The sequence below is a fragment of the Anarhichas minor genome, unplaced genomic scaffold (genome assembly GCF_050575085.1).
Source record: "Anarhichas minor isolate MPS153535 unplaced genomic scaffold, ASM5057508v1 ptg000026l, whole genome shotgun sequence".
Classification (NCBI taxonomy): Eukaryota; Metazoa; Chordata; class Actinopteri; order Perciformes; family Anarhichadidae; genus Anarhichas; species Anarhichas minor.
This window is the reverse complement of record NW_027466472.1, coordinates 1,884,528-1,911,833: the sequence shown is the minus strand read 5'-3', so window position 1 is coordinate 1,911,833 and position 27,306 is coordinate 1,884,528. Positions and strand designations below refer to the sequence as shown.

The 27,306-nt window shown below is 41.4% G+C and overlaps 1 protein-coding gene across 1 annotated transcript; it reads left to right on the top strand.

Annotated features, from left to right (window-relative positions):
- Positions 1-9,262: 9,262 nt before the first annotated feature.
- On the top strand, positions 9,263-14,163 carry LOC142959128 (homeobox protein otx5-like). The gene is made up of 3 exons (XM_076100311.1): positions 9,263-10,085; positions 11,310-11,461; positions 11,707-14,163. The coding sequence occupies exons 1-3, from the start codon at positions 9,989-9,991 to the stop codon at positions 12,343-12,345; spliced, it is 888 nt and encodes a 295-aa protein (XP_075956426.1). The 5' UTR covers positions 9,263-9,988; the 3' UTR covers positions 12,346-14,163.
- The last annotated feature ends 13,143 nt before the right edge of the window (positions 14,164-27,306 follow it).

Genomic DNA, 27,306 nt, shown 5'->3' with positions numbered 1-27,306 from the left:
TGTAGGTTTGTCACCTCGTTTATAGCCGCTTTAATTTCGACAGTGGCGGTTCTTATTTTCTGGGTTTTGGCTCCTCACTTTAACACATTTTCTTAAATCAAAATTCTGTCAGTAACAAACTGATTTTGGTGTTTTTCAACCTTTTTCTGCTCCTCTACCTGCTCTCGCCTCACCTCCACCACCACCCCCACCTGTTCACCTCCTCCTCGTCCCCAAAGTCCTCAGACTCCTACTCCTCCCCTTTCGCATTCTCCATCCTCTCCGCCATCACCCCCTTTCCTCCCTCCCCTGATAGGAAATGTTGACCCTGTGGCTGGTGTCACCTGGTACCGGGTCTGCCTGCCAAGCTGAATGGGCCCACGGCATCGGGTAGCCAGGCTGTATGTGTGTTTGTGTGTGTGTGTGTGTGTGTGTGCTGGGTCACGGCGTGCGGATTAGGTGTGTGTGAGTGATTGAGGGTGACAGCGGCGCTAGCATTAGGGGCCCTGTGGCAGATTTCGTAGGCCTGTTTTAGACACACTAAGCTGGATTTACCAGCAGCAGTGTGTCAGCAGTGATGCAGCCCGCCTGGACCTCCTACGGAACACACACACGAGTACACACACCCGCGCGCAAGCACACACACGTTGACCCACGTCACCCTTGACCCCACCTATCTACCTGCAACCGGGCCGATCGTCCCATCATCCCTTTCTCTCAGTGTGTTTCTTCTATCCGTCCCTTACCGGTAACAGATAAAAATGTCTTCCTGCTGTAATATTTCTAATTTCCTTAAGTTTGTCTTCACACTACAGTAAATAAGCTGAGGACTCTGTGGTGCATGCAGACTACTGTAGCATGCACCAAGCATCACCCGCCTCCACCCCAAAACAAATATTAGGGCCCAGTCAGCCGAAAACTTTGCACGGAATCCGATTCATTTTAAGGGAATAACAGTGGACCGATTCCTTTAACGGGCAGCAAAGCAAATCAAAGCGCAGCTTACTTTGGTGAACTTTGATGTGAAGTTTCACAATCAAAAGGTCTGAACGTGGTAGAGGCACTGACACAGTAGAGTATGAGGAAATCTACTCTTTAAGCTGATACTGTTTAATTAAATACTGAAGTGGCAAAGTAAAATGGAAGTGCTTTGCGACGTAGCATGTTGAGATCGTGGTCGTGTAAATGTTGTAACTGTGCGTTCGTAAATGTGCTTTGCTTTTGGTGTAGCGAGCTAGCAAGCTACACAGGCTCTGATACTAATAATCATAATTTCGTCCTCTCTCTGTGACTTTTTGAGCCCGTTGAACAAGCAATGGATACAACACATGCAGCTAAATGTAAGAGTGGGACAGCGTGAAAAGTGTTTGTTCAATCTCAAAATCACTTGTTCTGCATCTGACTGTTGTTAGCTTATCCCACAGTGAAGTTGCATGCTGGGTGTGCTGCAGTATATGTGTGGTCACTTTGTGTGTGTTAACGCAGAGGGTATGTGAGGCCACTGTGGCCCCGCGTGTCTGCACACACATGTTACTGGTGCTTGATCGTTGGCGTGACTTGTACGCACCTTTGTCCGCATGTCTGTGTGCGTGTGTGTGTGTGCATGCACCAGTGTGTGTGTGTGAGATCTCTGTTACAGCCTGTCCATTGTGAAGGAGAGTGTTGAGCAAGATCCTGACCCACCGGCGGGTACTAATCAGACGCATTCCTCGGGATTAAACGTCCAATTAACAATAAGAGAGCCATTGTAGCCCCTTCTCCTTGTGCGTCACAGTTAGAAGGTTTTGTGTGTGTGTGTACGTGTCGCAGTGAGCGCGTGAGTGGCTCTTATTTGTGTGTGCGTGGGCATGTGCTTCTTGTGTGTGCAAGGTGCTTTTTGGCCGTTCAAAAAGCACTCTTTGTGATATTCCTGCCAGCGTGTTGCACTGTTCTGGTTTTACATTAACATGCACGCTAGCTGCATGGAAAAAAATCACGTTTTTTAAATTGTGTGCAATTTAAAACAATCTTATAAATACATAATAGAGCGAGAGATGGTGGATTATGGGCGCTGCATGCCAAATAGTGGCTGCAAGTCACAAGATGTGCGTGTGTTTGACACAGTGTTCTTAATGATGCATGTTAATCCAGGGTTTGTTCGGGCACCGGTGGTGAGTCCACCTGGCCTCGTTTACACAGTAATGCAAACCAAAAAATGATTAATATTCTATTATATCTATTTGTGTTTGAGTGCTGCTGTTGATGTAGTGTGTCTGCCGTGCGTTTGCATAAATGTTTGCATAAATAGTGTCTTCAATAACTGTGTGTGTGCGTGTGTGTGTGTGTGTGTGTGTGTGTGTGTGTGTGTGTGTGTGTGTGTCCGTGTAGGATGGGTATATGCATCAGTGTGGCACGTGGCGGAGTGTGGCAGAGGATTAGTGAGGCTCAGGGCCTGTTGCTCCACTTCCATGATTACTACTGTCTACTGCCATATGGGGTGGTGGGGGTGCAGGTGGGGGCGGGTGGCGGTGGGTGGGTGGGTGGTGTGTGTGTGTGGGGGCAACGCTGTACCACGCTATACACACACACACGCACACACAGAACACATGCCCAGGGTTTACACACACACAGCCTTTTATAAAGAAGTGCATATGAAACCACGCATGGATGCACATATGAGCTTTGTTTTAACAAGTTGGAACACTGTGTGCGTGTGTGTGTGTGTGTGTGTGTGTGTGTGTGTGTGTGTGTGTGTGTGTGTGTGCGTTGCACCTTGTCCACTTGCCTGCCTAAATGCTGAATAACATAAATTGCCATACATTTTAAATTATTTAATGAAACACTGTCAATTTTTATATTTTAAATCTCTATTTATTTTGCTTTAAATCAGTGGTTGTGACCTGACTGATAAGCTGTTAAAAATCTTTTTTTCTTATGAATTCTAATAGCATAGAAGTATGAATTAGCAGTGAATCATTATTTAACTGTAAAGGAAAGGTCCGTCATGAATAACCGGTTAGCAGCTAAAGAATACGCACGTATTGCTTCCATTGAAAATAGTCATGGAGCTGCATTTCACTACAGTAAATAAGAGCTCTTTATTAGAGGTATATTATGTACAGAAACACAAGATGCACATTAAGTATTAAAAGTATTAAAACATTTCACTTTGTCTGATAACAGACTGGACAAACAAATACAAATAAAATTGCTCATCTTATCTAATTACAAGTGTATGAGTATGAGGGCATGAACAGGTGTTAACTTGATTTAACCCCAGACAGTGGTCGAGGAGGGGGCTAAATGATGACAGTGAACACACACGCACACACACACACACACACACACACACACACACACACACACCACCTGCTGCCGTCTGCAGTGGATTAGAGATCTGTCTACTATCAGAAGACAGCAGGACACACACATGCACGCAGCGGGGGGTCCTCTGTCTGTGAAATTGATCAAGATGCTGAGGACATGACATTATTTACAGATGAACTCACGGCCACAGACACGATGCAAGGCCAGCTGTGAAATGTGTTCTAATAACAGAGAAACATGCCATCTTAACTGAGTCTTAATCACGCAGCGCTCAGCTGGTTAACACGCCTCATACAGGGACATAACTACTGACTACGAGGTCGTCGCCCTGTGAAGACGTGTCACCCTGTCGGACGAAGGCCCTCGAGGGATTTGACCGACCACTGTTGGTGACCAGTTTGCTGGTAATTTAAAGCTGCATGTTCCTGCTGCAGACCGGAAGTGTGTCTTTACTCTGAGTTGGTAAAAGCTGGAAGTGCATGTACAAAACAAACAAACATGTAAAAATAATTGAACAGATGAATTAAGGGAAACACTGGCTTGTGTTTGAGTGTTTTTGTTTCCTCAGACATAAATGATGTCTTTAGAGCATAAATAGAAAATAGAGAATTAGTGGGGTTGTTTTAACTTCTAGAACATTTTAAAAATACTTTTATTTATAAAAGTATACTAGTATAGTATAATAGTATAGTCACAACTAACTTCCATAATCAGAACATGAAGGATAACTGGTAGTAAAGTAGATCAAGTCATTTGTGCATATCTTGGCAATGCACAGGTCAAAATGTTTGTGCATATAAAACATATTTAATCGTAAAAAATTATAAATATATCAGTATTTTAGTTCTGTAATGTGCACTACACTATTAATGTGAAATGGAGCAGCTAATGTGTAGCATTAATACGTGCTAGTAAACTAAATAGATGTTACTGTACAAGACCCTGTCGGTGATATATATATATATATATATATATATATATATATATATATATATATATATACGTATACTGTATATATACATGCATACTTTATATGGAATGTACACTGGTACACTTATGTAGTTCCTCATTATATAAGCGACTGCAGCCTGAGTTTATCTTTAGCCTCGCCCTCTGCTGACTGCTGACAACCCAAGTCCTGCACTAAATGGACACACACACACACATGCTCCTGCACGCACACACACACTTATACAAACACTAATGGCATGTAATGGCAGCCTAACAGCAGGGCCCTTTAATGTAACCTGTATACAGTGTGGGACCTTCATCACTTTGTGTCGCTGTAGATTGAAGAGGAGTGCTGAGTGCAGAGAGACACATGGTCCGGCCTGGACTCCCACAGAGTAATCCCCACATCACTTTAATGACTCTGACCTCGATACACGCACACACACACACACACACACGCACACAGTTTTTAACGATATGAGGATATTGATATCGCAGTAATATGAAGAATATTTAAAACACAGAATCGAACCGATCTCTGTTGTAAAATAATCAATAATTGAATCTAAAACAAAATAAATGGAGACAAAATTCACAGCGAGACTTTTGTAAAACTCAGACTATAGTCTGCCCCAATGCCCCTCCCATACTCTCCCCCTCTCCTCCCCCTTTCCCATCTGCCTCTCTCTCTCTCTCTCACTTCTTCCACTTTTTTTCTGTTTTATCATCACGCTCCTCATCTCTTCTCTTCCTTCCATCCCGTCCTCAACTTTTCAATACAGTTTCCTCCTGTTACCTACTTGTCCCTCTAGCAGATCCCTCACAGTGGGGCCACATGCCTTCCTCCTCTCACTCAGTCACACACTCACGCACACACACACACTCACACTCACACACACACAGATCACTGTGGCCCTCTCTGTCAGCGGCCCTCCTTTCCCCCGGCCCCTTAATGCCCCGTTTACCTCATCAATAGCGATCGATCCGGCCCTCAGAGCTGAAGGTCCCGCTCTCTGTCCCCGTGCAGCGAGCGCTCGGTTCTCTCCGTCCACCCTTCCTCTGTCAATCTGGCCACAAACCCCTCTTTCCTCCCTTTATCCCGAGGTAAGATACTTACTTTTCAGATAAAGCATATTATGATAAATCGGCTGAACTCTGTGCACGCGTGTGTGTGTGTGTGTGTGTGTAGCTGTCACACACACACACACTGTAAGCACACAGTGTGCACACACAGACAAAAATACAGTGTGTGTGTGTACATGTGTATCGAATAACATGATGTCAGAGGTACTTAGCTGGAAAAGTGTTAATATGCGTGTCTGTGTGTTTGTGTGTGTGTATGGGTGTGTGTGTGTGTGTATGTGGGTTTTGGGTCTTTTGGGACGTTGTTGGGTTTATGTCGTGTCATAATCATTCAATAATGGCAACACAAATGATTGGGAGCTTTATCTCTTTTCATGTTTCCATCTTCAACGTCACACACGCGCACACACACAGGGGATTGGAATCAAATGCACATAACAAACCAAGGAGGATTCTGGGAAAAAAATGTTCTTTCATTATACTCTGAGTATTCTGTGAAACTGAATAGAAAGCCTATAGGTCCGTAGGTTCTGTTTATGAAAAGGGCCCAGAAGGCTTCATCAAAAATGATGATTGCGTTGACGTCAAACTTAATTTCAATTCAAAATACTTTTCGTCATTTTTCATCTGGCAGAGTGGTCGAGCGGCTGATTTAAAAGTTGAAAAGAAAAAGCTGATGAAACATTCAGGAGCACAGATATGCAAACATGCACTTTCCAGCAGGTTTTCCTTTTCTCACTCTTAACTGTCTGGAGTGAATGAGTTTGCTCTCGGCCTCTTTTTGAAGGCCGCGTGATGCTGAGCGTTTGCTGATGAAATGGGACGAGAGGAACGGAGCATATGGGCCAATGTTCTCCGGCACAAGTGGGATGGAATAAGTTGAGGTCAACAAGCGGAACAAAAGAGTTTGGAGAAAATGAAAACTAAATGAAAATACAATGTGTTTGCCTTGGGGACGTGTATGCGTGCTTGTTTCAAAATGGGATATTTATGAAATGCTGTGTGTGTTCGTGTGTGTGTGTTTGTGTGTTCGTGTGTGTGTGTGTAGGAGTATAGATTAGATGGACTAAGCCTCTTATGTGCTGGTTGTCCTTAATTTGTGTCTGCTCCGGGTCCTAGTGCGTCAAAACTCACACAAACAACCTAAAACCTCACATGTCATGCAACAATAAAATGCATAGTCGTGGTCTTAAAGTGCATTAATATAAAGTACTTAGGCTATGCTTATATAATTATGTATATTTACATTAAAAACACAAGATTAAACTTTTCTAACTCAACAAAAAAAGACTGAAATTAATTAAAAAAAAGAAAACCAATGCAGTTAATCCGTTATATAAATTTATGTCTTATAAAAAACCATGAAGGCGGAGTTGCTGGTGACATTTTTGATCGTTCAATATAAATTAAAGATTAAACAAACTAGTGAACTCATAATTTATCTGTATAGTGTGTGACTGTTGGGCTTATTCCACTAGACTGTATAATTAAAGGATCACTATGGGAATTTAGAGTTTAAACTTAAAGTGATATTTGCACAGTGGGCCTATCTCAACATCTATTATTAATCATGTTCATTATAAGGGATTGGGAAGTTACTGAAAAGCAACATCCATATCCTTTTTTATGTTAATATTTTACAATGTAACAATATTTTTAGAGCCATATAGAGAGCCAGAGATGTATTTATCCTTTTTCAACTGGTGCACAAACGTCGTGGTTAAAGGCCTCTTGTATCCAAATGTAACAAAAATGATTTTTCCTGCGTTATTTCTGTCAATGCATTGGGATAATTACTTGGTATTTTATCGGCCTATATATATATATATCGGGTTTCTTGTATTATTAATCTTGTAGACTCATATTAAATAAAGCTGAATGGCCTCACTCAAAGTTAAAAACAGGCCTGATTGATTTGTTCAAACAGCACAGAACTCATAGTAGCTAAAATGCATGAAAACTATGTTGAAATAATGCAGAATAAGTTTCTCAAAAGGCTACAATAGAAAATGCATCAGTCCGAGCGAAGCAGGTGCACGAAGTGTGCGCGTGCACGGTTGTTCTGCGCGCAGTGTCGCGCGCTCCGAGGCATATCTGAGGTCTCTTGCAGTTGTCTCTCTCTCTCTCTCTCTCTCTCTCTCTCTCTCTCTCTCTCTCTCTGTCAGTTGGAGGTCTCGAGACATTCTTGTCGTCGGACTCCCCACATTTAGCTCGAGTGGGCGGCAGTTCAAGCTGCTCGAGCCACAACAAACAAAACAGCAACGAACAAACAAAAACAAACAAACAAACAAACAAACACGTACCTGGATGTGAGCTATACAGGCGAGGCGTCCGCTGGAGACGGAAGGTATCCAAACGTCACACACACACAGGCCTCCTACTCAAACAGCAACACACACACACACATACATCAGCAGGTGAAGACACATTTTATGTGAGATTTCGAAACGTTCAAACACGCCGGTAAAGTCTCTCTGTCGCTCTGTGTGTGTCTTTATATCTCCGCTTTGGCTTTACAGAGCTAGATAAACCCCTTATACAGTTTGGGCTGTAGCTACATGTGTCTGTGTGTGTGTGTGTGTGTGTGTGTGTGTGTGTGTGTGTGTGTGTGTGTGTGTGTGTGTGTGTGTGTGTATGTGTGTGTGTGCGCGTGTATGTGTGGATTTTAAACTATAAGAAATCCGATTCAATTAACAAGCGCAGAGAATCGGCTTTGGACACTGTGAAATTGTCTCGCAGCAGAGGATGGCACACAGACCAGCGCAGAGAGAGGAGACACGACTCAGATCGAGGAAACAAACGAGGCATCTGCGAGAATCATTTGGAGATATTGTAATAAAACGATAAAAAAACAAATTACCATTCGAAATATGTAAACGACTATAGAGCTGTAGATACAATATATGTTACAAATAAAAAGTGTGTCCTGACTCAAATTATTTCAGTAAATTATTTATTTATTTAACATGTTATTTTAGTGGACTATAACCTGTTTCCGGTTTTATTTAAAATATAAAACATGATAAAGGCAAGGTCTTCAATAAAACACACATGTAGCCTAAGTTTGATATCAAATGTATATTATCCTACATGTCTGAATTTATACATCAAGAATATCCGCCAACAAATTATGTAAAATCAACCTTTGACACATGATACAAGGCAGAACATTAAGATTATTATTATTATTATTATTATTGACTGCATAGTGAATGAGAGGATGAATGGGCCGGAGGGAGCATGTTGGGGATCAGAAGGGGATTTAAAAAACAGAACAACGTGGTCTTTGTGCTGCCTGTTAATCCGGCCTCCATGTACCCCCTTCTCCGCCTCTCGGTTGCTCTACCTCTGCCTCTACACTCAGGCGTGGGTCGCCCAATTATTGCTGGAGGCCAATTTAGAAAATGGTTCGTAACAATAAAAACGTCCATCTGGAATAGACTCGACAAGGCCAATGTGGCCTATTTAAGGTTCTTTTACGTTTGACAGAATAATCACCATAAGAATATGAAGCATAGGCCTAAAACTTGCCACTTTATTTTATGAACCACAACAAACACTTCTCTCTTAATTAACTTTTTTTTATTTTTATAGCATTCATTAAATAAACCTTAAGCCTGCTAATTACATAGGCTATCAACAGGTGTCAGTTGCGACTTGCTGGATCTTAGCCTGAACGTTTCAACAAATTTGAATATAAGAGACATATCGAATAAACCCTCCATATTTAGCACTACATGCCCAAAATGAATACATAACGACAGAATCTGTGTGTGTGCGTGAGCGCCCGAGAGAGAGAGAGGGAGCTAGAGAGAGAGCGAGAGAGAGAGAGAGAGAGAGAGAGAGATAGAGAGAGAGGGAGAGAGAGAGAGAGAGAAGGAGGGAGAGAGAGAGGGAGGGAGAGAGAGGGAGGGCTCTGTGTCTACTTGGGTAAGAAGTTACTTCTAATTAGCCAGCCTCTTCTTGCTCGCCTCACTTATCCACTGTGCAGATCCAGATCCTCTCCTCCAGGACCAGGTACCGCAAAGGGGCCCATCCGCTTTGCAGCAAACCACCAGACCGCAGCCAGACGGCCGAGCTGTTGTGGAACTTGTAGCTTTTTGGTACCTGTCACTTGGCGACTTCGGTGCGCACCGCAATTACGCACGACTTGGAGGGAGAAACTGCATCTCATCACGGGGCTTTTTGTTCTTTTTAGTTAGCCTTTATCATTTTTAATGAGGTGTCTGCATTTATTGTCTTTGGGTTGATTTTAGTTGTTGCATTGGTTGTAATCTGGATAGAGGAGACATAAAATACACATCCGGTTTCAATTCAGCGGGTGTGTTTTTTTACGCATCAGTTTAAAACAGGCGTAAAGGCGCAGCGCCGTTACATCTACAGCTAGAAGCGCAGGTGCCTGGTTAAACAGCACTAAGTCAGAGTACAAAGGAAGGACAAGGCCAGCAAGGAAAACACAAAACAACAACTTAGTGACAAACAACCCAAAGAAAAAACAGAGAGGGAGGGAGAGAGAGAGAGAGAGAGAGAAAGAGAAAGAGAGAGAGAGAGAGAGACAGAGAGAGAGAGAGACACCCCCTGGAGACTAGCTAGGAGACCCAGCCCCCGGCCTGAGAGAAGGAGAGAGAGAGTGAGGTAGTGAGGGAGTGTTTTAAAGCCAGCAGCAGGCATGATGTCGTACATTAAGCAACCCCATTACTCCGTGAACGGGTTAACGCTGTCCGGCCCGGGCATGGATCTGCTCCACTCCGCCGTTGGATACCCCAGTAAGTAATGTCTTATTTTTCAAATAATTTAAAGCTGTCGTTTAGTTGTAGTTTCAACAAACAAAAAAGGTAAATTTTGAAATGCAGTTACTGAAAGAATTCATGGAAAATGTTTGCTTAAAATGATCAGTAAAAAAAGACCATTTCGCTTATTTTGTCATTATTTTAAAATGTATCAAGGGTATGCTTTATGAGTATGAATAGATGTCTGATTCTTCAGCCATCAGAACACGTGTTCACTTGACCTATAAGTTCGGTGGATTATAGAGTCAAAAAACAACAAGAAACGTGTGTGAATGGAAACGCAGCCTGTTCTCACACAGACTTAACACCGAAATAGACTCCAATCTGTTGCTCTTATCGTGTAACCTATTTACAAAAGGATGCTCATTGTATTTTACTTTGTGCCATTGTGATGAGTTTTTTTCTCCAGAAGTGAACACTTCTTATATTGTTTGGGTGAGCTACGTGGCATCTGTCATCCTTGAGAGGAGAGTTTGAATGAAACGATGCCGAGGTTTGGCACCGATGACAGAAGGCGTGATACAAAGCGTGGCCTTCTTGTTGCAGATTAGAGTTAAAACCATTCATTTGAAATTCAGAACGTTTCTTCACTTTGTATATTTCGATTCAAACAGCCTCAGTTATGACGGATGAAACCATAGAAAACGTGTTATATAACTTTAATCGATGTAATAAAAAATACAATATTTTACTCAGCGACGCTTTTCTTCTGATATGTCACGAGAGGCCGATAAGGTCCGAAGAAATGTAGAGACCACAATTTATTAAACTTCATTCGGTATTTTGCAAGACAGTAAAATAATATCGAGGCCATAATATAAAAAAACAACACTCTCGGGCAGTTTATAAAATAATTTATTTTTGTGAATTCAAGAGAAATAATTCAAATAATTAACTTTATTCATGAGCAAAAAATGATTATATTTTGTGGGCCTTAGTAAAATATCCCACCTTGATTATGAATAAAGGGATTTTAATAGTCTGATTTAGAATATACTTTGGTGCTGCAATCTATTTATCTGTTGAATCCAGAGGTTTTTTAGTTAAATGTTTGAACCAACACACAACAGGCCTTTTGTTGCAGATTTATTTTTAAATACGAACATAAAAAAACAACGCAAGCAAAATCATGACAACAATAATGATCATAATACTAGTCATCATAATAATAATAACGTTTTCTTCTTCTTCTATTGTTAGACACTCCGCGTAAACAGCGTCGGGAGCGCACCACCTTCACACGCGCACAGCTGGACATCCTCGAGGCTCTGTTTGCCAAAACGCGCTACCCAGACATCTTCATGAGGGAGGAGGTGGCCCTCAAGATCAACCTGCCGGAGTCCCGAGTCCAGGTAACGCATTATTAAACAAGTATGCAGAGAAATGTCATGTCTTACTTTTCTTTTCTTTAAAGGCCTTAATTCATGTCATAATTCATTTTAATGATAAAAATAAATAAATAAATCACCACTGACTTGCTGAAAGAAAGAAATGTGAGCAAGGTTTCCTCACAATAGCAGTTTTTGCAGTAGGACTATCTTAAGCATTTGATAATGAATGGTGATGATATAACTGATGCACCTCTGCCATCCTCCAGGTCTGGTTCAAGAACCGTCGTGCCAAGTGCCGCCAGCAGCAGCAGCAGAGCACGGGCCAGTCCAAACCACGGCCCCCTAAAAAGAAGGCATCGCCCGCTCGGGATGCCAACTCCGAGGCCAGTGCCAACCCCTCCAATGGACCCTACAGCCCTCAGCCCCCTCCTCCAGGCACCTCCATCACCCCCAGCTCCAGTTCTGCTAGTGCCACGGTGTCCATCTGGAGCCCGGCCTCCATCTCCCCGCTGCCAGACCCCCTGTCCGCCTCCAACACCCCCTGCATGCAGCGCACCTCCGCCTACCCCATGACCTACACTCAGGCCCCGGCCTACAGCCAGAGCTACGGAGGCTCCTCCTCCTACTTCACCGGCCTGGACTGTAGCTCCTACCTGTCCCCCATGCACCCGCAGCTGTCGGGCACCGGAGGCGCCCTGAGCCCCATCACGGCCTCCTCGATGGGGGGGCCCCTCAGCCAGTCCCCGGCCTCGCTCTCCTCCCAGGGCTACACGGCCGCCTCGCTGGGCTTCGGAGCCGTCGACTGTCTAGACTACAAGGACCAAGCTGCCTGGAAGCTCAATTTCAATGCCACTGACTGTCTGGACTACAAAGACCAGAACTCCTGGAAGTTCCAGGTCTTGTAAATAGCAAGTAGGAGGTGGGGGAGGGAAGAGGGGTAGGGGAGAGAAATCAGAGTAGGGCGAAATAACCCCAGATTGGTGTGTTGGTAGAAGAAAGGAGGAGACCTTGGGACACAGAAATCAATTAATCACATCAGCTGAAGAACGAATCAGCTGAAATTAAGTATTTTGCCATTTCATGATGAAAAATGTGTGTGGAAGTAAACTGATCTGTCGATAACAGCCAGTGTTCCTAAGTTGAAATGGCTGCGTACGATATCTGTACACTAACATGTAATCAGTGAGAAAGAACAGCAGCTGTGATTCTGTAGCTCGGTGGTGTTCAGGGCCGAACTGGTTGTGATTCAAATGCAGCATTGAGTAAAGAGAACATGCACGAACAAAAGGGCATTCTTTTGATTGACGACTCAGTAGTTTTGGTTGAGAAACATTCAGAAACCGCTCTGCTGGCCTCCACTCGGACCAGCAGAGTGTTCGACAGTTTACAACAGTTTCCGGTGACCTCCAAGTTTACGGCCTTGAAATCGACTTTTAAAAGCACACGAACCGACTACAGCCCAAGCTCATGTTTATTTCTTCCTTCTAGACTTTGTCTTGTATTTTCTGTGATTATATACATATATCATCAGCGAGCTGACTCAAAAAAGCTTTGAGCCAAAAAAAAAAACGACTCAAACCAACCCAGACGTGACATCTCGAGGGAGGACCGATGGTTAAACACCGTGTGAAAGATGTTTAGCAGACAGAAGCTGACGATTCCCAGTAGCCTTGTGTGATACTGACCCTCTGCAGCCTGCGTGTGTCTGCGTTACAAAGCGGAGGGTTGTGGAGTTGGTCACTGGAGTGACTGCAGTACAAACCTGTTGCCTTTGAGCATGGTTGAAATCATTAGCAGAATGGCTCGTGCATTGTTAGTTTTAATAGGATCACTTCCAGACAATTTGTGCGACAATGGTCGCATTGTGGCAGCCGAGTACTCCCCCCTCCCCCCCCCCGCCCTCCCCCTCTCCATCTCACAGTGTTTGCGTGAGGTTAGCAGGTTGTTGAAGCAGTTCTTGAATCTACGAACGACTTTGTTATGAACTGTGTGTTGCTGATAAACTGCTCCAGATGACGGGAGAGACGACTGCACCAGAGAAAGAGAAGGGACTTCCTTTGCACAGAGAGTGTTGGTGCCTCTCTCAACTCCAACCTGTAAAGATGTGATGGGTACCACTTTATGTGTTTGATGTATCTGTTGATTTCTTTTTTTTTTTTGTATTAGACTTAAACAATATTATGTTTCTTTTTGAAAAAAAATAATTGTGAATTCGTTAAAGTAAGAATTGTGGTAATTTGTTTTGAAGTTGATATTATTATCAGTATTATTACTATCATCATTAATATTATGTCTTCAGCGGACATGGACGTTGCTAATATACTTTTTTTTTTGTTCTTTTGTAAATATTAAAACTTGAAAATGCAATCATGTCTGGTATCAGCAGGCGCTCCAACACAATCTCTCTTTTTCTTAATTTCTAGAAAACTGCCAACTTTTTATTTTTTCTGTTTATATTTTTTCTGGTTTCTTCTTCTTCTTTTTTTTCAAACTCAGGGGTTTATCCAATAAAAGTAGCAGTATTAGGATACAATGCTGTTCATGCTTCTTAATCATTTACTGTACTTTTGTTTTTCTTTTGCATTACTATAATCTTCTCTGCTTATTTTTCTGACATGAATTATTTTGTATATTTCATTTGTCTCCTGTGTTTTCGGCCGGTCTAACCACTACCATGCTAGATGATGTTTCTGAGACATTAAAACGACTTCATTAAAACTCTTCATCGTCATTGTGTTCTATGAGTGACTGCATTTTGTGTGCAAGTGTTGAATCGAGGTAGGGCTTCACTTATGACATGTGTCATCCTGCTCTTCGGGGGGCACAATAGGAGAGTATCTGATGTCCAGAGAGGGAAGATTGGAACTCAGTTTCTGGGAGCGTCCCACTAATCCACACCAGAGGTTGAGCGGGTGTAAGGCAGAGATAGGACAGAGAGGACAGGAAAGAGATTAGAACTAACAATAATACTGAGTCCCAAAGTGAAGTATCAGAGAGGGGCAGATTATTTTGGATTTAATGTTTCTGTGCGTTCCTGCCACCGGTGGGCCACAGGGTCAGCACCACGGAGGGGTGTGAGGAGTGAACTGGATGAAAGGTTTTAGGTACGGTATATATTAGCTTGAAATGCATAAAATCAACACAATACACCTATTAGAAGACTGGTTATCATGATGAATATCCACCATCAAACATACTTGATATCTCTTATTTCATTAGTGAATCGATTGCCATTAACTTTTGTACAAACAGTCTGCAGTGTCATGGCAGGTCAGGAAATAGTCATATTACATTGACTAATATCTATTGGTTTCGTGTACAGGGACACAAATTGTCTGTTTTTTTTTCGTGTCGCTCAGGATGAAAATAATGCTAACGAAAAGTCAATTAGGATCCTTTTTCGTGGTGGACACACAAATTCAATGCATCAACGTCAGAGCAAGTAACAGTTTTTATTATCCAAAAAGACGTGAGAAAGGACGTGGATGGGTCCAACAAACAGGACTTTCAACCACGAGGCTCGTGGTTTGATGGTTGTGGCTTTGTTGTTCGTGACAGTTTTCCGAAACCTATTACGTGGTTTTGTTGCCTAAACTCTACTTTAGTTATTTTAAGCCCAACCATGACATTTTCCCAAAACCTAACTTTTGTTTTTAACGTAATGTCGTCACGGAGAAACAAGTCGTTTCGAGCGTCACGAAAAATACGGAGAATTGTTTTCCCTGTGCACAAAAGGAATAGATTGCATTTCGTGACTATTTCACGAAATACTGTCAGACTGTGCTGGTTCCCTACCGGTTGAATCCTACCGACTTTTCCTCTGGCACATCATCAGGTCAAAAAACTTTGTTTATGACTAAATACCTGCAAAGTGAATGACCTTCCCATTTAGCCCAAGCTGCACTTTGGGTTCAGTGCTAATTTAGCAAATGCTAACACGCTAAACTAAGATGGTGAACATGGTGAACATAACTTCAACACGACACGGTAGCATTGTCCTCAAGCTGGTCTCATCCAGCATTCGTAGCTATACCTACGAAAAAGAATGCACCGTAATTCATAGATATCACATAAAATGATTAGGTGTTGAGTTGATTTATTTGTCACAGCGCATAAATATCCTGCACCAAACTATATTTGATCATAACTTAGCTATAACTTAGCTTGATGTCTTGCAGGTCTAAGGGAGTTGCACTCTGCCGCGTCCTTCCCGTTGCACACCGTGAAAATGCTACACCACAGTCCGTACTACTTGTCTTGGCTGGTCGTTGCACCTCAGACTGCCAACAGTGAGCGTCTGCCCTCGGACTGGGATTTAGCCTGAGAACACAGAGCTACGTTCAGCCTCACGGTGACACAGCACAACGCTGGACGTGGAGCCCAAGAGCTCATTACAAAGTGCAGTAGACTATCCGGTCACTCACAAGCTTATTGTTCATTCTTCATTTACCAAGTCACACAGATAGAAAACAACACCTTGTTGCTCTGACAAATTCATTTTTTTTAATCATTTTGGTGTAACTGATAGTCCAGTCGGCGAGGAGAGATAGATGATGGATGGATGGACATATCGATGGATAGATAGATAGATAGACGGATAGATAGATAGATAGATAGATAGATAGATAGATAGATAGATAGATAGATAGATAGATAGATAGATAGATAGATGGATAGACGGATAGATAGATAGATAGATAGACGGATAGATAGATAGATAGATAGATAGATAGATAGATAGATAGATAGATAGATAGACGGATAGATAGATAGATAGATGGATAGATAGACGGATAGATAGACGGATAGATAGATAGACGGATAGATAGATAGATAGATAGATAGATAGATAGATAGACGGATAGATAGACGGATAGATAGATAGATAGATAGATAGATAGATAGATAGATAGATAGATAGATGGATAGACGGATAGATAGATAGATAGATAGATGGATAGACAGATAGATAGATAGATAGATAGATAGATAGATAGATAGATAGATAGATAGACGGATAGATAGATAGATAGATGGATAGATAGACGGATAGATAGACGGATAGATAGATAGACGGATAGATAGATAGATAGATAGATAGATAGATAGATAGATAGATAGACGGATAGATAGACGGATAGATAGATAGATAGATAGATAGACGGATAGAGAGATAGATAGATAGATAGATAGACGGATAGATAGATAGATAGATGGACGGATAGATGGACCCCCTCCTGTGCTCTGCAGACGGTGTGCTCCTGTAATCCCCCTTCAGCAGCATATGGACTCAGAAGCACAGAGACGCAGACACAGATACACTCAGGACTTAGAAATATGATTCATTTCTTTCCTCTCTCTAATCCCCAACAAACAAGCTGGTGGCCAGCCTGCTCTGGAGGCACACTGTAATCACGCTGACCGGACTCCCCTTCCTCCCCTTCCTCCCTTCTTCCTCCCTTCTTCCTCCCTTCTTACTCCCTTCTTACTCCCTTCTTCCTCCCTCCTGCCTGCAGTCCATTTGCCTCTTAATCGATTCCTAATCCCAACGCCGCCAAGCATGCACGCTCTGAGCACACACACACACACACACACACACACACACACACACACACACACACACACACACACACACACACACACACACACACACACACATTCACATAAAATGAAAAAAGGAAATCCATGATGAAACAGAGTTGAACTCTGATTATTTCAGAGTGAGGAACATTTTGTGCTGTTTTGTGAGAAGTCAGACCAGTCGATAAAAAACAATATGGTTTTGTTTGATGCGCCAGGGAAGAAGAATGTGTGGAATAAAAACAGATGATATATCTGTTGTTCTGCTGCATCGATTTTGATCATTTAAAAAACTAAAACTGTCAGTTGTGAGTTTGATGTTATCGAAGTGCAATGCTAAACCAGTGAAGTACTCTTTTAACAAATTCATGCTGTGCAGCCAATCCAAATTCAAATCCACAGAAATAAAATGTAATGTTTTTATGGGAGAGCCCAAACGTTCCAAAAATACTTAATACATCAGGCGGGGAACATTGTAACTTCAACCAACAGTTGAACAAATGTCACAGAAGATACAGTATGTGATACAGAGTGGAAAACTATATAATTATACATATAAGTGGATCTCTGTAACCTGCTTTGACATTTCTGTATTAAGTATGATACTCATGGCAATGTCAGTCATTCCACAATAAAATATTTTTACTATTAAATGATTAATGTTGTTTTAGAACAAGTACTCATTTGTAGTCAATCATTAGCTTCCGCTGCCTTTCATTATGTCCCAACACTGAACACAGTGAAGCCAGTCAAATTAATATCAAATCAATATTGATAAATCTATAGCATTTGCCAAGTTACAGTCAAATTGATCATACATTTAAAAAAAAGATGTCACCATTTGCATAAGTCATTAAATACGGTGCTAAATCACATGGCGCTGCAGAGTAGGTGTGAGTGATCTGCAGCTAGCAGTGGTAACAGGATCAGTATTACAGTATGAATGGATCAACCAGCCACTGTCAACCTCAGCATACACTTCTGCTGAGGGCTTTGCTGCAGATTACAATTTAACACCTAGTTAATATCACTAATAGTAAAAGTCAGAGTTTCAGACCCACAGATTAATGTGTATGTCGGACTACAACAGTCGTCCGGATTATGGTTTTGGAATATTAAACACAAACGTGAAGGCGATGCGAGCATCGATAAGCTGCTCTCTTCACCTTTGAGCTGCTCGGGTTGTTGAATGCCTTGCTCAAGGGCACCAACTGTAGATGTTAAAGGAAGAGCGAGCGGCATGAATTTCTCCCCGTCAAACTTGATTCAAACTGGCTACAAATTTTTTAAAATTTGTTTTGAACACATTTTCTCCTCAGAGGTTTCCTGCCATTCTCTCTTCTGTCCCTCCTTCATGCCACCTTGCCTCATCGGCCCCTTCCTTCATGCCACCTCTCCTAGTGTGCCCCCTTTCCCCCGCTCCACTTCACCTCTCCTTGTAGTTTGTTATTCTTGCTGATCTAATTTAGGGAATGTCCCAAATCCTCTTAGTGTCCTGCTCCCTCAGCGCAACACTAAGTGAATTAGACAGGATTACTGTGTCCCTCTTCCTCCTCCTTCTCGTCCTCCTCTTCCTCTTCTTCTTCTTCTCCGCACTCCGTCCTCATCATCATCAGCTTCCTCTATCTCTCTCTCCATCTTTCTCTGGACATTTCTCTTTTCATCGGCAGGATTAAAGCCTTCTCCCCCTCCAGATGACAAATTGGTTCCAATGTTCCCCCCGGTGACAGATGCTCTCGCAGGCCCAGTGCATCATGGAACATAAAGTATCATTAATTAAACTCTGACCTCTTGTAAATAAAAATAGAAAAAAGAAAGAAAAACCCTGCGGCCTGGCGCAGATGAAGTCCACCAAACATCAGCGTTTACAGCTCGTACAGGGAGATGAAATTGTAAGTTAAAGGAAAATGAATGTTGCTATTTCTCCCTGTCGTTTTCTACTTCCTCCTCTCACAATAAACAACAACGCTAAAAGGTAGAGAGCTCCTTGTTTTCCACTGACGAGAGCCATGTTTCCTTGTTGTGTCTTGGTTGGACACCATCAGCACAGGAGAACCTGGGGCCCATGTTTGAAGTAGTTTAATCTGTCGTTTGGCTCTCACAAGGTTCACCCTGATCTCTCACCGGGACAAAGACGCTGTGACGTCATCTAATTCTTCTTTTAACGTGCTGGGTTTCCTGTTACCGTGCAGGATTCACACATTGCCAGAAGACCATTAAATAGGTCAAAGTCTGTACACTTTCTGTTATCAGATTCCTATTAAAAATCGTCCACACGCGACCATCTGAGGCAAAGAGAAGGATGTATGAGATGAGACGAGGTGGTAAAAGATACAAGTGATGGAAAGGATTTAGAATAACGATGTGACAGAAAGATGCATGCAGAAGACCTGAGAATAATTCTGAGGGTGTAACACCAGAACCAGAACAAAACATATCGATAATTATTTTTCTTTTAACCGTTTCCATTTTAGAACCAAATTACTGGCTAGTTTACCTCTTCAGGCCTCTAAAAACACAATGAAAACTCTTTAAAACGGTTTACAAGCAGAGGAGTAGACTTTATATCATTTTAGAAAGTTGTGCACCACTGATTCAGAGCATTGCCGAAACAAATTTCTGCAAATTCATCATGCGTGCTTGTTATTCTGACGTTGTTTTTCTATGTTGAGTTTGAAATACCATCTGGAATGAATGAAGAATTAAAAAATATATGAAAAGACGGGAATGTTTTTTCTGTTTTCTAAACTCGGCAGTGAAAAAATACATTAAACTTTTTTCTCACATTTAGTGTTTAAATAAACTTTAAGTCTTTGACACTTTATTTTGGTACGTTGCGACAGATGTTGCTGCTCTTACAATACTCTTCAAAGTTTATCGTACTTTACACTTTGTATTATATTTGCTGCTTAAACAATGTGTGGAGGTAACTTTACTGTGAGTAAACTGTGAAATTAAAGACTTAGATTCCTCCATGATATGAACATTGATAACACCAGCCTGTGAACCACAAAGTGTTGTTAAAGTCTGGTTATTGGAACTTTTTTGTTTTTGTTTTAGTCACTGTGCTAAAAACATTTAATTTGAACAACAGCACTACATGTGTGAACAATGAGAAATATTCCACGTTCATTCAAAGTACGCATGAATACATTTGTTATCTTAAATATGTTTATTCTGCGTGGCTCAATAAAGCCTCCATGCTATTGTGTGTAATAACATTGAAAAAGAAAGAGGTACTTTCTACATGTACACGTATAAGTACATAAACATAAACTACGGAGCAGTTTGTGAGTTCCTGCCTGAGCTCTTGAACTCTGCCCCCCCATCCCTCCACCACATTAATGCTCAAACACATCTTCTGCAAAATGATCTTACAAATGTTTTATTCTCACATGGCTCCACTTTGTCGAACACACTTTACTGCATTTAGAGCATCAGACACCAAGACCGTTGCATTGTTCAATCCCCCTTTTAGTGTAAACCCCTACATATCTTCATCCCCCCTCCTCTGCCTCCCTGCTCCTCTTTCTTTGTCCCAATCTCTCGTTATCTCCCATCTCTCTTTTCTTCTCTCTCTTTCTCTTCCTCTCTTCATTTGTGGGCCATCTGAACCACCAGTCCTCCTCCCCCTCCTCCCGCATCTCCTCCCTCACTTTCAGTAATTCCAGCATTGCCTCTCTTGCTCGCCCTAATCCAGCTCTGACCTCAATCCCGTGATGTAACGGATCATGTGATGTGGAGAGAGAGAGAGAGAGAGAGAGAGAGAGAGAGAGAGAGAGAGAGAGAGAGAGAGAAGAACAGGGGACGTAAAGTGGGGAAACATGGTCTAATCCCCAATGCTGGAGCCAGAGACCAATCACAAACTGATGGGGTAGGGGTGGAGGTCAGGGGGTGCCTCCATTAAGTTACAAAATATAAGTCAGACACACACTGGTGCACACACACACACACACACTTACACACATGCACATACCAGCACACACTTCTGGTAACAACAAGTCAACATGTTTGTTTCATCTCTGTGACTCTGTGGCTATTTACATGCCAGTTTGTCTGCGTACTGCCAACAACAAACGCACAAACCAGTCTGTTTGTGACGGACAGGCGGCTTCACACTCATAAATATTTACTGTGGGTCATTATATGAATATATATATATGTAAACCCTTGTAAAAAAACACTACATTAATATATGTACCAAAACCTCAAGCATCACAGCTAAAGTCTGTTAAATGTCTCGCATAATTTGCAAATCTTATACATTTACATAAAAGGGCCGTTACAACACAGTGGCCATATGGCTGCTCGTTTAAATATCACGACACTTTGTATATATCGACTTACTTTATACACTGTATATTTTAAAACCTTAATAACTATGAAATGGAAGCACATTTCAGTGTTGTTTCATCATTGTTTTTCATCAAATATGAGTTATTTGGCACTGTGTCATAGGTATAAGATTAGATAATATCTCATAATCATGATATAGTATTTAAAATAAAATAATGTAAAATACAAAACTCGTTTCAAGTGTCATAAATGAGCTTCGATAAAATAAAAGAATAAATTAAAAAACAAATTAAGTATGAATTCATGTGAAATATGCTCATAGTTTGGATCATATAGCAGGATATTTATTCCATTCTTTCAGCTGTAATGTATTTTGAATTCTTGTATTATGACTTTTGTGACTTTTTTTGACACAGAATAAGAAAATAAACATGTTCATTCTAATGTTTTATCTTTTTTTTGGGTACTTGTTGGGTACCTTTTCCTCCACCATTCAATCCAATGCATGTTGGAATGTGTTTGTTCAGTATTCACTTGTGTGTTTTTGCCTTTACTCTGTGTGTCTTATGTGATGCCATAACTGGTCATTAGGGGAAGCTGTAGAGAGAAAACCACGGCACAATGATGGAGAGAGAGCGCACAGAGACTCCTGTATGTTCTCCTCTCCCTCCCCTCTGGTTTCTGGAGAAGCACATGGCCTGCGACACATACACACACACACAGACACACACACACTTGTATATCCGCATAACTCACAGCCATGAACTACAAGTGAGACTGAACTTTGGAATGACTCAAAATGAATCGAAACGCCCCGACTCTGCTCTTACAGGCTCCATCGGCTCAAAAACGTGTTTTTCTTATTGCTCCTCGACTGTGATTTGTTTTCACATTCATCTGATGAAGGGTGTGCGTACAAGGACATTAAATCTGGTCCAGTACGCAGGCTACACAAGATTTGAAATCTCCAGCACATAAAGAAAAATGACTTAATTGTGAAGTAGCAGCAGTTAAACTTTGAATTTGATTCCGTTTTTTCCCGTTACTCTCAACGTACATAAATAAACAAAACAAGGAAAATAAAGTAGAAAAAAGGAAAACATAAACATTTAACTATTATCTACACATACAAATATAAATATATATACAAAAGTATATGAACATGGAGATAAAAGTGCAATGATGCAGATGCTTGAATAAATATGGAAGTATTGGCAGGATACTTTAGTTTGCAGTTTATTCAAAGGGTTTTTGTAAAAGCATCTTGATTAAGATAAGATAGAACTTTATTAATCCAGAGTAACAGTGTTACACAAACGTGTTTTATTAAAGATTACAACAGAAGAACAGCTAAAAACAATTGAATAAAAATGAAAAATACATATATGAATAACAATTATTAAGTATAACTAAATAATACTGACACCATTAAAAAATAGAATACAATAGCAATAACAGTAAATATGTAAATAAATAAATGAAAATAAAGAATTCAACTAAAATAGAAAAAGTAAAATACAACAACAAAGTGTATAAGAAGTGATACTAACACCAGTGGACTAATGGAAACTAAAATAGAAAAGTAACAATACAGAATACAGACTCCTTATTGGATATTATCTGCATCATAAATGCTGGCGGGCAGCTTTGTGATGTGTTGAGGCCTTTTTGTTTTTAGGTCTGGTTTGGTGTTTTATAGATAATTAAGTATCTGAGCTCAGACTCTACTGAAGCCAGTTTAGCAACCTCTTTAACCTGAGTTGTGTTGAGTTGTTGAGTGGAATGACAGGCGAGAGGTATGTCTATATTTATGTGCTTCATTGGTTCACAGTTGACACTTCATAGTCCAGCACAAGGCGACTAGAACCACACACTGAATGTTTTTAGTTTTTGTAGTCTAGTTATTGTTTGTTTCCCGTTTTAGTTTGAAAGTCCTCGTCTCTTGTGTCTTGTTTTACTTCCTGCTCTTGTTTGTGATTGTCTTCCTCTCCCTCATGAGTTCCACCTGTCCCTCGTTATCTCCCTCCTTACTCGTGTATTTAGTCCCTCTGTTTGTCTTCTGTCGTCTTCCCTCATGCACAGACCTTTGTTTGTTCGTGTGTGTATCTTTGACTCTCGGTTTGTGAGTCTTTAGTTTGTTAAATCATTTAACTGCACCAGTCGGCCTTCATCTTGCTCCTGCACTCCAAACTACAACATCAACTTTAATCATGTTTTGTTGTTTTATTTAACACTGAATCAAATGACAGTATAATGTGAGGGAGTCACTTCTGCTAACCTTACACACAACCTGAAGCGTTTTAGCCACTTTCAGCTTGTTTTGTTTTTTCACCGACTGCACATGACCTGGATGTTTGTGTTTTACGGCTCTTATCGTTACCTTTAATACGTGACAGTTTGAACCCTTCCGTGCTGCTGGTTGACTAGCAGGTTGTGCTAATGGCTGAACATGGTTAATCCCTGGGAGCGATGCCCGACTCGCTCCACACCCCCACTCTTTGTGCTCCGCTAGTACACCACATTAATCTCATCTAGTCTGAACCCCCTGCCCTCCACCTCCCAACATGCGCCCCCCCACCCCATGTCTTTCCCATTTACTGCTAAACATCTCACCTGCTGGTTAAATCAGACGGTCACACACACTTAATGCAGTGATCGGCCAGGTGTGACCGTACGACAAGGTTTGAACTACTTTCTATCTTTTTTAATTCATCACACTACTTTGTCACTTTTAGTGCAGCACCACGAATTCCTACAAGGAGAGACTGTCGGGAAGTTTGAGCTGTTAAATCCTTATTTGTATTATTTGTTCGGTCTCTTTATGAGGAGATGAAGTGATGTATGTTTGTAGGCTAACCCGGAAGTTAGCGTCGCTCTGGTTCCCTCAGCAAAAAGCCAACGGGATTTTTTCCATTGGCTTTTGGATTATTGCACAAAATAAACTCCGTGGAAAACACATGTTTATAATTCAGAGATGTTTTGTTAAGCAAGATCATTTTCTCAAATAAACGTGAATGCAAATCACCAGAAATAAAAAGCTTAATGTTACACTATAAATGAATAACACCATGAGCGCGAGACTGTAAATGTGGACTACAATCGTCTTTTTAAAGATGCGTAAAAGCTTCTCAGTAGGAAATCTACTAATGCGTTTATCGAATATTTTTTTTAAATATCTTTTTAAGATTGTGTTAACCACAGACCTTATTTCAGGCTTCTAACCAAAAACCCGTTAAAAAAAAACCATTGGCCAAATCCCAATGTCCCCCCTTACGGACTCACGGACTTTGAGGCGCGCTCCCGCGAAGTCCGTGAGGGTTTAGGGCTGTCCCACTGTCAAATCATCGAGTGTTTGAGGCTCTCTGGCAGACATTTTGAGCCCTTTATGAACCCTTTCCGTAAGTCAGCATGGTATGCTGATTTAGCCGAAGGGAATTACCCACAAATCATTGCAATGTGACGTTAAACACGGGGTAACCAGTGGACGCATGGAGACGTAAAAAAAAGGTAAACAAAGAGGACGGCTCACATGTGTTCAGCCTGGAATATTAAATTTACACAGAAACATTAAGGGTTAAAGATCAAATATTTGATTTAGTCATTGAAGCTGTTTTCACAAAAACGAGTTAAGGCTTCATAAAATAGATTTTATGAAGTTACTTCTTGTCCTTTGAGGAAAGAGCCTGGAAGACTTTCAAATCAGGGAGTACAAAGTATAAAATAAATACCCACAATTATACATCATATTTTTTGTCGTTTTCTCAGTAAATCCTTGAGGGTTCAGGGTTTGAGGCTTTAGGGGGGACATTGGGATTGGGCCAATGACTTGGAGACGAGGGAACCAGGAAGTGCAAAAATGCTAAGTCATATCGGTCTTAGGACTCATTCCTGCAGCCCTCTATTTGGGAAAAGTATGAAGACTTTTGCCTTTGGATGTGTTTGGACAACACTAGTTCATAATAATGATACTCCACCATTTACAACAACATTTTTGGATCTTTCCTAAACAAATTCGATAATCAGGACAATTTAATGCTGTTATTGCCAGATATGTGACAGCGGTGTAGTAATTAGAGTTTAAACGTCCTCAATCTCTCTTTTTTTACAATCTTTACAAACTTACTGTATGTTATTTTTTGTTTTGCGTGCACCATCTTGCCTTTGAGGAGAGACTGTCTGAAAAATGTGCACCCTTTTTAACATGTGTGTGATTCACCCTGCAACCCGTCCCAGCTCCGTTCATTCGGAGGTGTATGACACACAGGACCTGGTACTCTGAAGACTTTATAATACAGTAGCGTGCACCGGGGGGAACGTCGATGTTCACATTGAAGCTGCAGTGGAAGATTCACAGAAGAGTTACAGCGTGTCCTCCATGAAATGTGAACTGTAGCTCCGGCTCTTAATGATGTAAAGGAGGGGAAGTTGCTCTTAACATTTCCGGGTTAATTTCTCTTTTAAACAGACTTTAAAGTGTCTCCATCTATCTCTGCTCCACCACTCCAACTGCACTCCTACATTCCGGTCTTGTTGAGCCGTGAAAACTACCTCAGGAACTCCTCATTCCACCAGGTTATGTGTTAACTGTGACCCCCATCCATCCACCCACCATAAAGGCCTACTGTACATCTGTCCCTTGTCCTTCTTCCCCTTCTGTCCCTCTGTCTAAGCCCCCTCCCTTCCTAAAAACACACACACACAAACACACACACTGTGCCAGTTGTGTACTAATCACAGGTTGGCCTCTCAACCTGCCCCCCCACCTTCCCCCAACACACATACATATCTCTCTCCTCCTCAACATCCATCCACCTCTCTCTTCCACCCACACCCCATCTCTCCTCACCCATGCCCCCCCCGTACCAATCCCAGCACTGTGTTAATCTGGTGCTGGTCTGACGGTCAGCACTTTGAGCGGCAGACAGACAGATTGGCTTTAATCCCCTGAGTGCCACAGATGGAGCACCACTACGCAGACCTTGGTGGAAGGCGAATGCACACAGTTGTGCGCACACACACACACACACACACACACACACACACGTACACAAACACACACACACATGGACACAAACACACACACATGGACAAACAATTAGGAAAAAATAACTATGCACATATTTAGATGGACATGTACGGTCCATTCCACGCTCAGCAGTTAGGACACACTGCTGATGAGTCACGAAGTCATAGTTTCACATGATGCTCCTCTGATGTAAACACACACACTGCATGTTTCTGATGAACAAAAATGGACACATATAAAAAAGGGTTGTGGAAAATATAAAAGTTTTGATCTACGGCTGGTGACGATAACATGACGTTGTCATCACAGGCCCGTTTTTTCCCTCTCTTGCTCATTTAGAGCTCCAACTCCTAGTTTGCAAAAATGAAAACTCAGTGGACGAGATGATTAAATTACGTCTTTTTAGAATAATAAAAGCCTGACAATCCTGGTCACATGTGCTGGACCAGACTTTTCTTCAAGTGTTTGGGTCCAAATCCTGAAAAAAAAACCGAAAAAAAACCTCACTGTCATCTTGGAAAATGTACGTTTATGAATACAAATGAGAAGAGATTAGAATGAATCATTATGTGGTTGGCTTGTCATTGGTTTACAACATATTCACAGTACAACTGTAAACATTCTCAGAATATATGTAATGAATGAAGTACCTTTGAAATGATAACAGCTAGACATACAGTATATAAGTCCAGTGAGTACTTGTACTGTACTTTGTGCTGAGGTGGAAAATATAATGGATGGTGTGAAGCTGATGTTTAGTCTATTAACCGCCACAGTAACCGATGAACTACAAGCTACAAATGGCCGACCTTATCAGTGGGCTGGGATTGAGACTGCACACAAACTAGTTAACAATAAAGCAGAAATTAAATTAACATAGAAAGAAATTGTTGTTTACAAATGCAAACTTCACAAAACATGTTGGGGGAAAGTATCAATCAGAACAACACTGAACTGTGATTCC